This window comes from Phyllopteryx taeniolatus, chromosome 13, assembly GCF_024500385.1.
Source record: "Phyllopteryx taeniolatus isolate TA_2022b chromosome 13, UOR_Ptae_1.2, whole genome shotgun sequence".
NCBI lineage: Eukaryota > Metazoa > Chordata > Actinopteri > Syngnathiformes > Syngnathidae > Phyllopteryx > Phyllopteryx taeniolatus.
Window position 1 is genome coordinate 16,607,239 of NC_084514.1, and position 17,228 is coordinate 16,624,466.

At 43.0% G+C, this 17,228-nt stretch overlaps 1 protein-coding gene across 1 annotated transcript in view; it reads left to right on the plus strand.

Moving 5' to 3' along the window:
* Positions 1–16,706, plus strand: part of itpk1b (inositol-tetrakisphosphate 1-kinase b) — a 35,722-nt gene extending 19,016 nt beyond the window's left edge. The window contains exons 4-11 of the mRNA XM_061794673.1: positions 60–185; positions 3,015–3,132; positions 11,194–11,292; positions 11,410–11,450; positions 12,569–12,734; positions 14,709–14,776; positions 15,605–15,767; positions 16,264–16,706. Coding sequence (XP_061650657.1) covers positions 60–185; positions 3,015–3,132; positions 11,194–11,292; positions 11,410–11,450; positions 12,569–12,734; positions 14,709–14,776; positions 15,605–15,767; positions 16,264–16,538 — 1,056 coding nt within the window. The 3' untranslated portion in view covers positions 16,539–16,706. The remainder of the gene's footprint in view (positions 1–59; positions 186–3,014; positions 3,133–11,193; positions 11,293–11,409; positions 11,451–12,568; positions 12,735–14,708; positions 14,777–15,604; positions 15,768–16,263) is intronic.
* The last annotated feature ends 522 nt before the right edge of the window (positions 16,707–17,228 follow it).

The window sequence follows — 17,228 nt, forward strand, 5'->3', positions numbered from 1 at the left end:
TCAGACAGGTGTCCATCCCTTGTTTGAACCCCAACCCAGATATACTCTTTTCTCCATAGTTGGACCTCAGCCAGCCTCTGGAAGAGCAGGGTCCCCTGGACGTCATCATCCACAAACTGACGGACCTCATCCTGGAGGCAGACCAGAATGATTCTCAGGCTGTGCTGCTTGTGCAAAGAGTGCAGGTACTGTTCACTAGTGCAAATCGACTGAATCACATTGACTTTGCTGCAACAAACGAAGAGCACATCAACAACATGATTTAAATTTTGTGACAAGACAGCCTCAGCTCACTCCTCAAGATTTCTTGTTTTCCCAAAGGGAGAAACATCCCACATGGACAGTAAGTCACTGCTCTAAGTGTTACCATGTGGTCATATTAAAAATATGTTTGTTTAGCTGGCAGTGCTATAAATGGTATAGCATTGCTTGTAGTTAAATAACTCCCAATCTTTATGTGAAAGGCTCCGTCTCAGACAAGCCACGATCACAGTCAGCTTCTGGCAAAATTTGAATCAAAACTTGCTTTTGGGCCAAAGCAGGCCTCAATGAAGTTTGTGGCAGATAGGAAGTGATCTTTCTGGGGTTGTTTTTTTTTCTGTTTTGTTTTTTTTAACCAACAAGGTTGTCTCTGAGGCGGCACGGTGGACGACTGGCTAGAGCGTCAGCCTCACAGTTCTGAGGAACCGGGTTCAATCCCCGGTCCCGCCTGTGTGGAGTTTGCATGTTCTCCCTGTGCCTGTGTGGGTTTTCTCCGGGCACTCCGGTTTCCTCCCACATCCCAAAAACATGCATTAATTGGAGACTTTAAATTGCCCGTAGGTGTGAATGTGAGTGTGTATGGTTGTTTGTTTGTATGTGCCCTGCGATTGGCTGGCAACCAGTTCAGGGTGTACCCCGCCTCCTGCCCGATGACAGCTGGGATAGGCTCCAGCACGCCCGCGACCCTAGTGAGGAGAAGCGGCTCAGAAAATGGATGGATGGATGGATGGTTGTCTCTGAATTGAATCAGTTTCATTTAGTAAGCACAAACTGTGGTGGAATTTCTGATTAATTTACAACTTTCCATTTGTTCAGCAATTTTTTCAATAGACAGGGCAGATAGCGAGGCTCCTGGGATCGGTGTGCACCATTGTGTGACGTGTGGGTCCACTTATGACAAAAAATGTGCAACATTGTGACATCACGTGTGACAGCTGTTTGACCTCCAAAAGTTAATCAGACTTGAGAAATATTTTTCCCCAAATGATTTTGTTGAATAGCATACTGTAGGGTCCTTAGGGCATTGCCAAATGAAGGCTGCACCCTAAATAACTCTTTGAAGTCAGTTGCAGTTTGTTTATTTACCTCGATTGGGCATACAATAAAATAAAAAGATTAAATAAAAACTGAAATGAACGAGGAGGGACAGGAGGAAGCACAGCATAGCTTGTAGTATCCTGCCCCCTTTTTTTTTTTTACAAATCCATCCATCCATCCATCCATTTTCTACCGCTTATCCGGGTCGGGTCACGGGGGCAGTAGCTTTAGCAGGGACGCCCAGACTTCCCTCTCCCCAGCCACTTCATCCAGCTCTTCCAGGGGGATCCCGAGGCGTTCCCAGGCCAGCCGAAGGACGTAGTCTCTCCAGCGTGTCCTGGGTCGTCCCCGGGGTCTCCTCCTGGTGGGACGTGCCCGGAACACCTCACCAGGGAGGCGTCCGGGAGGCATCCGAATCAGATGCCCCAGCCACCTCATCTGGCTCCTCTCAATGCGGAGGAGCAGTGGCTCTACTCTGAGATCCTCCCGGATGACCGAGCTTCTCACCCTTTTTTTAACAATTTTTTTACAAATACATATAGAAAATTTGGTAATAAACATGAAAAAAAAAAAACACAATTTCATACGTGCCAGCTATACAATACATATCCTGTATATTTATGTAAAATCCAATTTTATATTAAGCAACATAAAGTGAGTATGTCAAAATGATCTACTAGTGCTTGTCTAGCTAAATATTCATAAACTGATCCATTAATTTTAAAAAATTATTTTGTTTAAATATGACGATGTTTCCACTCAGTTTTGTTGGCATTTTCAAGGCCATTCCAAATTCTTGTTTGTACAGAATGTATTTCTTCCTCTGGGATGCAAAAATCAGCAGGATTGTCCTTATCATCAATGTGTTCCACTAAACTCTGGAAAGATTAGTATGAACTTTCATCAGCATCGCCCATTTAGATCCGGGTAAATCCTTAAGATGAATTCTTCAGATCTACACAAAGACATTTCCATTGCATGTGTGCAGAGCATGTTTAATTTTAGGCGAGCGCGTGTGTGACGGCATTCCTGCGCTCTTTTGAAAGCGCTGTGATGTGCAGAGGCAGCCTGTTTGTTTAATGCACACATCAGCCAGCTCCAGCTGACAGTGTTTGTGTCAGGAATGAAATTTGCGGGAAGGTTGGCGGAGAAATCCACCGAGGCGAGATGGAAGCGGGGATGGAGCACTGTTACGTAAAGCAGGCAACCCCACACTGGCCACGCAGAGATGGTGTGATGTAATCCACACAGACCGGCTGGCATACATCTCATTCCCTGTCAAGTGAGGCATGCTGACCCTTTGACGGAATGTCAGTGTTTAGATGACATCTCTGAATGTCTTACATTGACAGTCCTTTTGCATACTTTCAATGTGAGCCGCAAACATTTTCGGTGTAAATGTCACAAGCCGCAACCAGTAAAAGTGTGAGTAATCCTTATGTACTGACTCCACGTTATACATACAGTGCATGTGTTAAGACTTTACTTTTACACATGCAGGGACAAAAAATGGAAGAAAATATGCCATTGGACTCCTCTTTGGATCAATATCAATTTATACTCTTAAGTACTTACTCAGACTCAACGTTTGAGCTGGTGTTGCATCAGTGTGATTTGACCAAGCAATGTGTATTACAGTTTTTTGTTTTTTTGTACAGAACACTCCTGAGCTCCCGATCCCAACAGAAGTATTGAAATGTGTGTATGTTCTTCAGGACTACATCGACGCCCACCCCGAGACCATCGTCCTGGATCCCCTGCCAGCTATCAGGACTCTGCTGGACCGCTGCAAATCTTACCAGCTCATCCACAGGATAGAAAGCTGTATGCAAGGTGAGAAAAAGGCAACCAAATAAAATTCACCCTCTCCAGATAAAGTCCAGCAACAAGTTTCAGTGAAATGTCCATGCTAACTAAATACTATTTTGATAGTAATTTCAGATAGCAAAAAATTTTTAAGGAAAGTGTGTTTTTATTCACCAAGATATGCTTTATTAAGAATTGTTTTAAAACCTAAGCATTCAGTGCTTTGTAGGGGGGGAGGGGGGGAACAGAATGGTAGATGGAAATACATTTGTGCTTCAGGCCCAACTAGCCCTCTTCACATTAAATTAACAAGTAGCTAGTTGGCATGGTCAGTTGACTAAATTGAATTAATAATCAATTGGGGAATTATTTTTAATGGGTTGGGAGAATTGCTCTCTGAATGTTCTGCACTCATGTTTCCATGCCAGTGTGCCATAGTGGAGTTCTGCGTGGGGGTAGACCATAGCTGACGTGTTGTTGTTCTTTCGACCAGTGTTCCCCAACCTTCTTTGCACAAAGGCTCGATTGATCAGCAATCGATTCGACACAATCGTCACAATTCTCAGCAATCAATGAATGCACTAATCAGTTAATATGGCCAAATGAACAGCAATAGTTTATTTGCTTCTCCGATGACCGCGGTAGTTGCTAATAATAAAGGAAGTGATCGTTCCGTGGGCTTCTCCCACTATGAGGATGGTGTCATGGTAGCTGCATGAGCTCTGTCTTTGCTCTCCCCTTCCACCAATGACACCTGGCTAACATATGACCACAGTGTTGCTGTTCGTTTGAAATATGCCCTCGTCATTTCCGAGCAGATGTTTAATCCTTGCCTGTGGGGCTCAAGGCTAACACCATAACTCCTGTCCTTCTCCTAAAGACGAGTAATGCATCTCTCCATTTCCTGCTGCTTGAGGCGACCTCTGTATGTTTGTCACAGGCAGATCAGAACCTGCCCCCCTCTTCTACTTGTTATTGAGTCCTATCTAGTCATAAGCGGGCCTTTTGACTGGAGCCTGTGACGACACAGGCACATTCTCTACCCACTCACACTGTAAACACACCTGTGACTCATGCACATTTCCTGTCGCACCATACATGGCAGGGATGCTTTTAATAAAGGTGAGTAGCCATGAGTGTGTTAGGGTGCCAGGATGTGGTGATTAGGGATGTTTCACATCACCTCTTTTCTGTAGTTACCTAAAATAGAACCTCAACAAGATGTTTTTTCTCCAAACACACACATTGGATGTTATGTAATGAGGAATCACCTTCCCCCTATGTAGACTTGCTTTGAACAGGAAGATGGCCTCCCCCCGCCCCCACCACCACCATCACCACCACTTGTCTTCCATCAGTGCTGGTGGTTTTGGACCTGCATGCCAAACCTCCTTGACAACTGTGGTTTGCTTTAGACACAAACACTGAAAGACATTCTAATCTGGCACACCACCACCAGCAGGCCTGTTAGGAAAACAGCATGCCATGGCAGTTTGTATTTTACCCCCTCCATCAACATTTGTTTTTACTGAAAGTGTGTTAAGGTTAGAGTCAGATGGAGGTTTAGTGCAGAAAGTCTACCTTATGTTCACAACCACTACCTCACAGAGATCGGTGATATGCCTTTAAAATATAATCTCTGCCAGTTCTCACAAAAGTCAGATTTATAATTTGGATTATTTCACCTCTTCACTTATAGAAAAGGCAAAGACATTATTAATTAAAAAAAAAAAAAAGTTTTGCTTTTCGACTGACTGTGCTTTCTGAAACTAGCTCCCCTTTGTCTGTAGCCATGTTGTTAGTGTAGGCAGTGCAGGTCAGCAGGGATGCACTTTGAACTACGGAAGCCTCTAAAAAATTAGGTATTTATTCATTCCTGACAAAGAAATTTTAATCGAAGGTCGATTTAATGGGACAGCCCTACTTCCTTAACCTTATCAGCAGGGAGGACAGAGTCCTGAAGCAGCTTGGACTGCCAGAGAAAAGTGCTTGGAAAAGCCCACAGAGATATGATTCAGAAGAGTAGCCTATTCAACTGCAGGAAGCACTTGAAGTGCATTCTCTGGAAAATTGAGCCCTTTTTTTATATCAATTTGTCATAAAATGGCCTTAGTCACGGAGCACCCAGCTGTTGTAGTTAAACTAAACTAAGTGCAAGAATTAGTGGGCAAAAACTAGCATATTAGCAGTAATGGACCAGCGTCGCCTGGTTTTGTTTTACGCAGTGGAATCTAAAGTTTCCTTTTGTATACTCATCCCGTTTTCATAGCTGGACTGTTTTCACTGACAGAAACCGTTGTCAAGTCAACAACTTTTTAAAACTGCTCAATATAAAACACTTGAATTTGTTCACAAGAACAGATTGTCTTGCAGTTCCTGCGCCTTCAGCGTTTAATCCATCCATGGCTCAACATAGCAGTTGTCCTGTTTATGCGAGAGATTAATAATTAATCATAGTTGCAGAATGAGAAAGACAAACACTTGGGGAGTGTGGACACCCATTCCAAGGCGAGCATGCGCATATCGCTGCAAATAGCCACATGTCAACGTGTTTGTCCTAATCCTTTGTGAGTAGTGTATGCAGATAAACAATCCAGATATTCCCAAAATGATTCATGAATCTAATTGGAGGATAAACCCTCTTGGAGATAACACAATGCATGGCCATGTTTGGCATTCACTTTGAAAATATTGCAAATGCTGCTGCTATACAGGAGATTGCCATAGTTGTCACCATGACAACGTGCCTACTCACAATTCCCTGGGCAGCCGACAGCTCCCGGCCGAGAAGAACATCGGCGTGCAGGAGAAACCTTCCTACTTGTGATTTTGGAGGATCCCGGAAGAACTCTTTCAGGAGTGCATGAAGGCATGGCAGAGAACGCTGGAAAAGTGCCTTAGGACTCCAGGTGGATTACTTCGAAGGAAAACATTTGTAGGTCAGATTTGTAATGCAGTAGTGCCTCTGTGCCTTTACATATGAATTTTTGTTCTGTGACCAAGTTCGTAAGTCAAAACCCTAACTCAAATCATATTTCCACATTGAAAGGAATGCAGTTATCCAGCCCCACAAAAAAAATTGGAACATTTTTCATAAGAAAAATAGCACTCTACAGTATTGTACTTCATAAAAACACACTAAATAGAATTAAATAGAATGTAAAGAATTAAACAGTTTGTGCCTCATGATTTCATGCTTTGATGCCCATTGACATTGTGCTCCTTCTGGTGTGTGTGTCTTCGTCACCAGGGGGCAGTATAATACAGATGTACACAACATGGGAGAGTTTAACAACTTAAGGGTTCTAACTACCGCAATAGCCTGTCTATGGCGTTTTGCATTGTGTGTTAGCATTAATCAGTAGATTTTTTTTTTTAAAGTTATATGGTTTGTTTAAATACACAACATGAAGCTCTCTTTTATGTTAGACCTCAACTGGGCAATAAATAGCTCAAAGCAAGCAATTGGCTTTTATTTGTTTTGAAGAAGAAGAATTGGTCACTTTCTGCTGCTTGTTGTGAAGTTCGCTGCCACCATTTTGCGCTCATTACAAAAATGTTTGTTTGGAAAAAAATTGGCTGAGTTGACTGTTCATTTCATAAGTTGAGTCATTCTTAAGTCGAGGTACCATTGTATATCTTTTGACACCAGCTCTGGAACATTCTGATCTGATGGCATGGCACTAAAATACTTTGTAATGCCGAACACTACATTAGAACAGGTTGGAGTCTTATTTTTCAGCAGTTGAAAGCTTTTGAATTTGAAATTGTACAAGCTTTGGGGTGATTATTTGTCCTCCAACATGATGCAACAGAATGAGGAACGTGTGTCCTTGGCCTCGCCAGTTAAAAGAACAAAAAAGAAAGCAATGGAAATGGTTGGTGACGTTTCAAAAGGAATCCCATCATGAAGTCCTGTAAATGTCGTCCTCGGCTCCATTCAGTCTGATGCTAGCACGCAGTGTTTAGACAGAGCCAGATTGATACACCCCCCCCCCCCCCCTCCAATTCCACCTGCACGTCCTTTTCCTCACCCCCAAAGTCCGCCAGATCAACACGATTTTTACCGCACAAAGCCCTTGTATAAATCCTACCTTTGTGTCTCGTTTTTTTGTTTCAGAGAATTGACATTAGTCATTGGTATTTGGCAACTCAGTGATGTTAAATGCAATGCTTTTCCTTGAAAAGATGTTAAAGGCTGCTGTTCCTGTCCTGCTAGAATAACATAGTGAATGGGACAAGACTGACGGAGATGAGTGATCGTTGACCCTGAAGACTTCCTCCTTTGCAGAGGCAACATGGGATAAGACTCAGTTGCACAAAGGTCATTTTAATGGCACATATTAATTGTGTTTGCATGAAGAACTATAGGACCTGTTAATATCACTGCTCTCTTTAGTTTTCATTCCTTTTTGGAGGAAAAAAACAAACAAATAACTCTTTGGTGATAACTTGTGGGGCCCAGCTACAATCCAACAACACTGTGATGTGAATTTGTCCTGACCTCAGCATTAGTAGGGGGCAGTGTCCTGTCCACCCCAATGTGGAGGCCCACAATTCACAAAGATAAGCGGGTTTATTGTGTTGGATGGATGGATGGATGGATGGATGGGTGGTTGGTTGGTTGTTAACAGGATTATGCAAAAACTGTAAAAACAAAGTTGTCAACGAACTTTTTAAATGGGTGGTGCATGAGCCTAGGAAGAACACATTCACATTTTCTGAAATTTATTTCGCCAAGGCACATATTTTACATCAAAATACAGAACATTATAGGAATAAGAAAGCTGAATACTTGAGGGTTGTTAATACATTACACAATTATTCTTCAGGACAAACAAACAAAAATTCACAAATGTGTCTGCCAGTACTGAAATAATGATCTAATTTCATTTTACTCTCAAATTGACTTACTCAGTATGAAATCTGGGCCTTCTTAGTTGAACCAAAATATATATAATATACGTTGTATGACTGGCAACAGGTGGATACCCAGGTTAATTGTACCCTTGGCATCTGGTGAAGGTGCATTTAATTTTCCTGCCTGAACAAAGACTACGAAGAAACATTAATTATAAATAAATTGTCTTCAAAATGAAATGAAAAAGGCGGCATGGTGGACGACTGGTTAGCACATCTGCCTTACAGTTCAGAGGACCTGGGTTCAAATCCAACCTCGCCTGTGTGGAGTCTGCATGTTCTCCCCGTGCCTGCGTAGGTTTTCTCTCGGTACTCCGGTTTCCTCCCACATCCTAAAAACATGCATGGTCGGTTAATTGAAGACTCTAAATTGCCCGTAGGTGTGAATGTGAGTGCGAAAGGCTGTTTGTTTATATGTGCCCGGCGATTGGCTGGCAAACAGTTCAGGGTGTACCCCGCCTCTCACCCAGACTCAGCTGGGATCGGCTCCAGCAGGCCTGCGGCCCTAGTGAGGATGAGCTGAATGGAAGATGAATGAAATGTAGAAGTAAAGTGGGATAATTTTCCGCAGCACACCTGATGATCTCTCACAGCACAGTGGTTGGAAAACATTGTTGTAATGCACACTGCTGACCTCTACAGATTGGACTGTCACCCTGCATAGCGTGATTTATCCATCTAAACATATTAGAGATACTGTATTTCAGCCTTGACAGAGGTATGTGCTCTTCCAAGTGCGAGCTTGTTTGTTTTTCCAGAGGGGAAATGAATGAGTCACAACATAAATAATGATGAATCCTGAGCGTTGATTCTAAAAAAAATAAAAGATAGGGCTGATTTTCACTTGCACCGAAATAGAACAACCTTGGACATAATCAAGAAAATGGAGTGCCAAAAAAGAAAAAGAAAAAACATACAAACATTTGCATCAATACCCATTTGCCTGTGCTGAGGACGGGTGAGCCATCGATCACACGTCCGTTTAATCATCTGTCTGGTGACTCTTGTCTGCGGCTTCTTGTGTGTGTGTGTGTGTGTGTGTGTGTGTGTGTGTGTGTGTGTGTGTAGTGTGTAGTGTGTATGTGGCTGGTACTTATAAGTGTCATCATATATCGCATATTCGCAATGCAGTCCTGGTGTGAATAAATAGAGATTTGAATTCATGGATGAAACATGTTTTAACAGTACATTATAAAACGGGACTTCAATACGTCGACTCCAATCTAGACCTAGGCGCCTTTTCTATATGGACAAAGACTATTTTGGCAAACACTTTGAATTCAACTTGTGTGATTTTGGGAGGGTTTACATTAGTTATTCTGTAAACTGGCACAATCCTTTGCAAAGCCGAGCTCTTTGACAATTTTTGCAGCACTTCCATGGCTTAGTCCCAGAAACCTTCAATGGTGACTACGATCTTCTCTGATCAGTGCCTCAACCCTAGCACTATTCTCAGGATTAGCCGCTGAAGATAGTCTGCCGCTCCTTTGCTTGTCACGGTGGTCACTCAAAGCAGGCTATTGTTCTTCGCCTTTGATCCTGGACACCCACTTTTTGACTGTCCTGTAGCCTATTGCAGTTTCCCTATACACATTTTGCAACTTTAGTGGTTGGGCCACCTTGAGCAGCAGCAACTGCAAAACAAGCGTTTGCTAGCTTGCAATGAGTCCCTTACAGCGCAATTTTTGCACACTCATCTTTACAGAATTGTTGTAATTCAGCCACATTGGAGGGCTTTCGAGCATGAACCGCCTTTTTAAGGTCATGCCACAGCATCTCAATAGGATTCAGGTGATGACTTTGACTAGCTTGAGACTAGCTGCAGAACCCGAGTTGGTTTCAGCTTGAGGTCACGAACAAATGGGAAGACATTCTCCTTCAGGATTTCTTGGTAGACAGCAGAATTCATGGTTCCATTTATGACAGCAAGTCTTCCAGGTCCTGAAGTTGCAAAACAGCCCCAGACCATCACACTACCACCACCATGTTTACTGTTGGTATGATGTTACTTTTACGCCAGCTGTAATTGGACACACACCTTCCAAAAGTTCTACTTTGGTCTCATCAGACCACAGAGTATGTTCCCAAAAGTCTTGGGGATCATCTAGATGTCTTCTGGGAAAATTGAGACGAGCATCAATGTACTTTTTGCTCAGCAGTGGTTTTTGTCTTGGAACTCTGCCATGCAGGCCATTTTTCTTTTTTCTTTTTTTTATGGTGGAGTCATGAACACTGACGTTAACTGAGACAAGTGAGGCCTGCAGTTCTTTGGATCTTGTCGTGGGGTCTTTTGTGACCTCTTGGATGAGTTATCGCTGCGCTCTTGGTGTAATTTTGGTCGGCGGGCCACTCCTGAGAAGTTTCACTATGTTTTCACCATTTGTGGGTAATGGCTCTCACTGTGGTTTGTTGGAGTCCCAAAGCTTTAGAAATGGCTTTATGACCTTTTCCACACTGATGATCTCGGTTACTTTCTTTTTCATTTGTTCCAGAATGTCTTTAGATCGCAGCATGATGTCTAGCTTTTGAGGATCTTTTGGTCTACTTCACTTTGTCAGGCAGATTGATTGAGAACAGGTGTGGCAGTATCAGGCCTGGGTGTGGCTAGAGAAATTTTACTCTGGTATGATAAACCACAGTTAAGTCATGTTTTAACAGGGGGGGACAATCACTTTTTCAACACAGGGCCATGTAGATTTGGATTTTTCTTCTCCCTTAATAATAAAAAAAACCTTTATTTAAAAACTGCATTTTGTGTTTACTCGTGTTGTCTTTGGCTAATATTTAAATTTGTTTGATGATGGGAAATATTGTGAAAAGTGTGACAAACATACAAAAACAAAAATCAGGAAGGGGGCAAACACTTTTTCACACCACTTTACATGCTATACATTATATCTGTTGAAAATATTTCCCTGAAGTGAACCGCTTAAATGTTTCATTTAGGGGCCCTGATATAGAAGGTGTGCCAAGTTTCTTAAGTCCGTTTGTCTTATACAGTAATGTGAAAAAGTATTGGCCCCCTTCTCAAATAATGAGCAAAAATGGAGTAGCACTGTAAGTCCTATTTCAGTTTCCCAGAAGCCATTTATTGTCGGATTCTGTCAAAGTATTTCATTTTGAAGTCTTTAAATCTCTCCATTGTTCTTTTCCTTGTCGTGCTCTTAGATGAGAGGATTTGCTCTCCTCCGTTTATGGTGCTCAACACCGAGTGCAACCCGGATGTGCTCGAGCAGATCAGGAAGCACGGACTCACGTTCCCCTTCAGTAAGTCTTCCAAGCCCATTAACACCTATTGTGGAAAAAAATCTTGATATAAATACACATTAATAGTCCCATGTTGTCACCATTTGACGCATGTCCATATTTGTATTTGCTTCTCAGTTTGCAAAACTCGAGTGGCTCATGGAACCAACTCCCATGAGGTAAGTGTCCCCTCCTTACTGTTTGCACTGAGGAAGCAGCAACCCTTCTCATATCTGCAGTACTCCCTCCTGTCACCACTCCTTTCCTCACAGCCACACTTGTTAAATCAGTGGTTCCCAAACTTTATTTGGCCAAGGTACATTTTGGAGCTCACAAAAAATCTCAGTGGATTCCCTGGGTAATTATGTACCTTCTGCCATTTAGTGGAAGGGCATTTAATTGATCTACCTGTAAATACAGTATGTTGCTGCCATAGACAGATGAACCAAGATACACTAATTGTGGTAAATAAATAAAATTAATAATAGGGGGGCGGCACAGTGGGCGACTGGTCCGCACATCTGCCTCACACTTCTGAGGACGCGGATTGAATTCCGGCCTCCCTGTGTGGAGTTTGCATGTTCTCGCCATTCCTGCGTAGGTTTTCTCCTGGTCCTGCGGTTTCTTCCCACATCCCACAAACATGCATGGTAGGTTAATTGAAGACTCTAAATTGCCCGTAGGTGTGAATGTGAGTGCGAATGGTTGTTGGTTTGGTTCAGGGCGTACCCCGCCTCTCGCCCAGAGTCAGCTGGGAGAGGCTCCAGCACGCCCACGACCCTAGTGAGGATAAGCGGTCCAGAAAATGGATGAAATTATTAATAATTAAAATAAATAAATATTTTTGGAGCAATTCAGTGAAATTGGATAGGTTTCCTGCGGCAGACCTGATGATCTCTCATGGCATACTAATGTGGCACCGCACACTGGTTGGGTCACTCAGCCATGCATAAACAAAGGTATTGGGACACTGATGTTTTTTGTCAATTTAGTGATGTCAAGTCGGTGTCTCCAGTTCATCTCCAAAAGTGTTTGATTGGTCAAGTTCTTCCGCATCCAGCTTATCCAAGCATGACTGTATGGACCTTGCTTAGAGCACATCGTCTAGCAGTTATTTATTTATTTATTTTTGGAATGAGTGCAAAACAAACAAGGAATAAGCAACATATTCCTATACTAGTAGGAGGAATCCTGAAGAATGGCGGTCATCCCACCCCTAATAAAAAAATAAAAAAAAAAAAATTGATACTTTTACATCAGATGAACTCAATACGTTCTTTCTGACCCTTCCCCCCAGATGGCTATTATCTTCAGTGAGGATGACCTGAAGGATGTAAAGCCCCCCTGCGTCATTCAGAGCTTCATCAACCACAATGCAGTGCTCTACAAGGTGTTTGTTGTGGGGGACTCGTACACGGTGGTGGAGAGGCCCTCCCTCAAGAATTTCCCCGCCGGACCTGCAGGTAAGCAAGCCAGGAAGTTGATCCCCCTCAAATTGACCAATAAAAGATGTTGTAAAATATCTTTATAGCCCCTGACGTCTGAGCTTTTGAAGGCTTCTTAGAAGAATTGACTTTTCAGGAGGCTCGTATTGTCCAAAATTACCCAGTGGTACAGTGCACATCTATAAACAGTCTAGATATACTCACCCACCCTCCTCTGGGACAAAAAACTAACAGTGTAGCGAGGACACTTTGGTGCACTGAGTCTGGAATGTTCCGTTTGGTCCAATAGAACTTGTAACCCTATCATAGGGAACACGATGAAAGACTTCAGCTGCTACTGTAGAATGTGGGCCAATGACTTTGTCTACTGGAGCAGACGAGCATTTAGATGTCAAATAAAAAAATAATAATTGGCTGGCGACCAGTTCAGGGTGTACCCCGCCGCCTCTCGCCCGGAGATGGCTGGGATAGGCTCCAGCACGCCTGCGACCCTAGTGAGGATAAGCGGAATGTGTGTGAATGAATGTGTGTAGTTTGCATGTTCTCCCCATGCTTCTCCATGTACTCCTTGCTTCCTCCCACATTCCAAAAACATGCACGTTAGATTCAGTCAAGACTCTAAATTGTCCACAGGTGCCAATGGGAATACTTGTCGACAGTATATGTAATCTGCAAACGTCTGCCAAGTAAATCAATATCTTTGATCTAATGCGCAGGTGTCAAACTCAAGCCCCGGGGGCCAGATCCGGCCCGCCACATGATTTTATGTGGCCCGCGAAGGCAAATCATGTGTGTCAACTTCCATAATTCTTGTTAAAATCTGTACCAATATTTCAAATTGTCATATTTTCGTAAATAACATTGAGATATTGCAAGCATTTCTGTGTTACCAAATATGAACAATAGTTGAAAAACCTATTACCCTTGATTTCTGATTCCAAAACTAGTTTCTAAATTTTGGATGTAATAATATGATGAGGTGATTCTGCTGTTACAGCCGAACAGGACAAAAAAATAAATAAATGATGAGGTGATGAAAGATTTGATGGCCCTCTGAGGGAAACCGTAACCACAATGTGACCCGCGACACAAATTAGTTTGACACCCCTGATCTAATAATTGGACTAGGAAATGTAACCCCTTCCCTCTCGGCCAAAGTTTGCTGAGATAGGCTCCAGCTCACCTGCGACCCTAATGAGAACGAGTGCTATAGAAAATGGATGGATATTATTACGCCTATCCCAATTGGTACAACAGTACTCAGACAAATGGTGACTCATTGATGCAGTAATGTCAAAGGCTGCAAATGCTTGATTAAGATGAAAGGTAAAAGCCTTTACATGTGTTGTGCTTGAACCACGTTTCATGTATTCGTCTCCACTGAGAAACAATTAACACTGGCACACTGAGGGTTGTCTTTTAGTCCTGCTCGTCATAGTCCAGGTCCTCCAGGTCCCGAAAAAGTCTTCCATTAGATTTGACTTTAATTGTCCTTAATAATAACTCCTCTCCTTCAAACCTTAACTACAGCAGTTATTAAAATGCAACATATCCAACATTTTGGGACTGATTTGTAATTGGTCAGCATTCACTATAAAAATGCTTCATACTTTTTCTTCTCTAGGAAATAAAAAAAATTCCATCCATTTTCAGTACCACTGAGTTTGTCAATCAATCCCACGCTGGCTGCACCAGTCATCTGTGTGAACGACTACACCACCAGTGACTCTGAAAAATATTATGGCAAAGTGTCATAAAATATTGTGATACAATATTTAAGTCTTTGTGGTCATATTTAATAAGTGAGAGGTGTTAATTTGATGCAAAGAGTCCTACATTTGGCTTCCTTAAACGTATGACCGCCACTAAATTGGGTGCTTGTTAAGTGGATTCAGACATTTCGAAGTCAAAGATTGGGATTTGTCGCCACCTAGTGTTTCTAATGAACCAATACAGTATCTAGTACTCACTTTTCCTTTGTTGTCTCTTCAGACAGGAAAGCCATTTTCTTCAACAGCCACAACGTTTCCAAGCCGGAGTCGTCCTCAGACTTAAACTCGGTACGACTCAGATCTAATGTCACCTTAGCAAGCACACGTTTTCACTCCGGCAAGCACAAACAAGGCGAGCGCTTGCATTATGTTTGGTTGGGTTGTTTGTTAGATGGCAGGATAAAGGTGCATTCCACCTCCCATGATAATTGTTAGTTTTTACCTCTTCCTCCATAAATCCCGAAGTAGCCAGCTCACTAATGAGCTGTAAAATTTCACATTTCTGACCGCCGGAACTTTAAGTTCCTCCTCGTCAACTCAAGGTGGTATTATGAATATGTCATGTCGACTCAAAGATAAGATCAACAACATTTGTTCGTCAGTTCATTTGGAATACGTACAACTGAAAATAAATCAAACAAACAAACAAAAATAAATTGAATTGAATTGAACATTACACATTGTCGGCTAGAGCACGGAGTTTGGTTTTAAGCCCTAAGATGGCCCCCGAGCGTCCTGCATCTTTGAAAGCTTCTGGTAGTGAACACCAGAAGATCATCCTGATCAAGATCATTCAGGAGAGAATAGAACTCCGAGATAGGCTCCAGGGGGGACAGAGTTCCGCAACTGTCAAAATAGCGATAGTACAATACTGTACAGTATTTGCTATGCATTTGATGCTTGTTTGTATGTTTGCGTTCAAATCTATTTACAACGTGTTTAAACTTGCGTTTTAGTAATTTTGAATGTTTTTAAAGTGTGTGGGAGGGATAAAAATATATTAAAAAAATAATGATATGCTCTCTCTATTTCATGGATTTTCACCTAACGTATCGCCCGTGATAAACAGAGGTTCAACGAAGTTCCATTTACTCAAGTCCTCGTGTTTGCTTTTAGAGGGAGAACGTAGAGGGTGTATCTCAGCCTCCAAGCGACGACGTCATCCGAGAACTGTCCAGGTCCTTGCGGCAGGCGCTGGGCGTGTCCTTGTTCGGCATCGATGTCATCATCAATAACCAAACTGGCCAACATGCCGTCATCGACGTCAATGCCTTCCCAGGTAGCTGCGCGCCCTCCTAAGGGGCTTTTTCTATTTCTAATTCAAAGTCTGTTCTGGGACGCTGTTGGCAACCTAGTTTTAATTTCAAAATGGTTATGAAATGATAAAGTACAGTGCATTCACTTTGGATAAAGACCACGCTGGACCCCGAATAGCGAAAATCCACGGATAACTGACACCCATTATAACATTCACTGCAATATTGATTCTTACTCCTTGCTATGTATGTTAGCACCTTAGCAACCTGTTGTTGTGATCACGTGGGCTCCGAAAGTAGTGCTTTGCTCCCATTTTGTTGTTGTCAAGTAACTATGCTGGATTGAATTTTAGAGCTTCATTTATAAACAGTGCTTTGCCACCATCTTGTAGCATCTACGAGCAATTAGAAACCTTATTTGGGGGCGTGAATTGCTTCTGGAGTTCGTAATTTGCGGCAGGACTCCGTCCTTCTCGCTCTCTGTCCCGATCAAACTTGACGTTGCACCCGTGTCGGCAGGTTACGAGGGCGTCCCCGAGTTCTTCGGCGACCTGCTCAACCATATCAGCAGCGTGCTCCCGAGCCACGTCGGCCCCTCCGACCCCCCTCCCGCCAGCGAGCCGCCCAAAGGCGTGAGCGGCCCCGCGGCCGCCGACACCCCCCCGTGGATCGTGGAGGGCGACGCGGGACTGAAGGGTGCGCGTCATCAGCGGCTGGGCTGCAGCTCGCCCATGTCGCCCAACTTCCAGCAGCACTGCGTGTCAACTATTGCCACCAAGGCCTCCTCCCAGTGACTTTGTCTCCCCCACCCCCCACCTCTTGCTGGAAAAACACATCACAACGGTGACAATAACAATGAATAATAATCATAATAATTATGACGTTAATGATATCTAATCACAACCTTTTCCCGTGTAGTTCTTGCAAACGATGATGATTGGGTGTAAAGCTTTTTTCTCTCACTCTCTCTTTGGCTTTTACTTTTTTGTATTGTTGTTTTTGTCCAATGAGACTTTAACAGTACTGTAATGTGAACCTTTTGGGAAGTCATTTGTATTCTTGGCTGCAGTGACGCCCGGCTCAGCATTTTCAGACTGGGGAAAGGTGTGCCACCAGATGTGCAATGTATGACCCCCCTCTGTGTATATGTATGATTGCGTGTGCGCGCGTGTGTGTTCAACACCACTGACTCCTCTGTGAGGGGAGGGTGCATGCGTTTGAACCAAGAGATAAGCTGTTGACTTTCTGAGTGCCATCATATTTTAGACTTGAGGTGAAGAGCTGAGAAGGAAATCTCCATGTGACCAAGTGAGCGCAGGAAGACATTCCGTTTCTTTTTCTTTTTCTTTCCACCGGCAGGATTCCATTGTGAGATTTCCTCACATCACTTCATAGCGTCAGTTGCCTTTTCTTTTTTTTTTTTTTTTTTTTCCTTTTATGCTCACTGCTCTCCTGTGGACCCGTTCACTGCATTCTGAGTAATT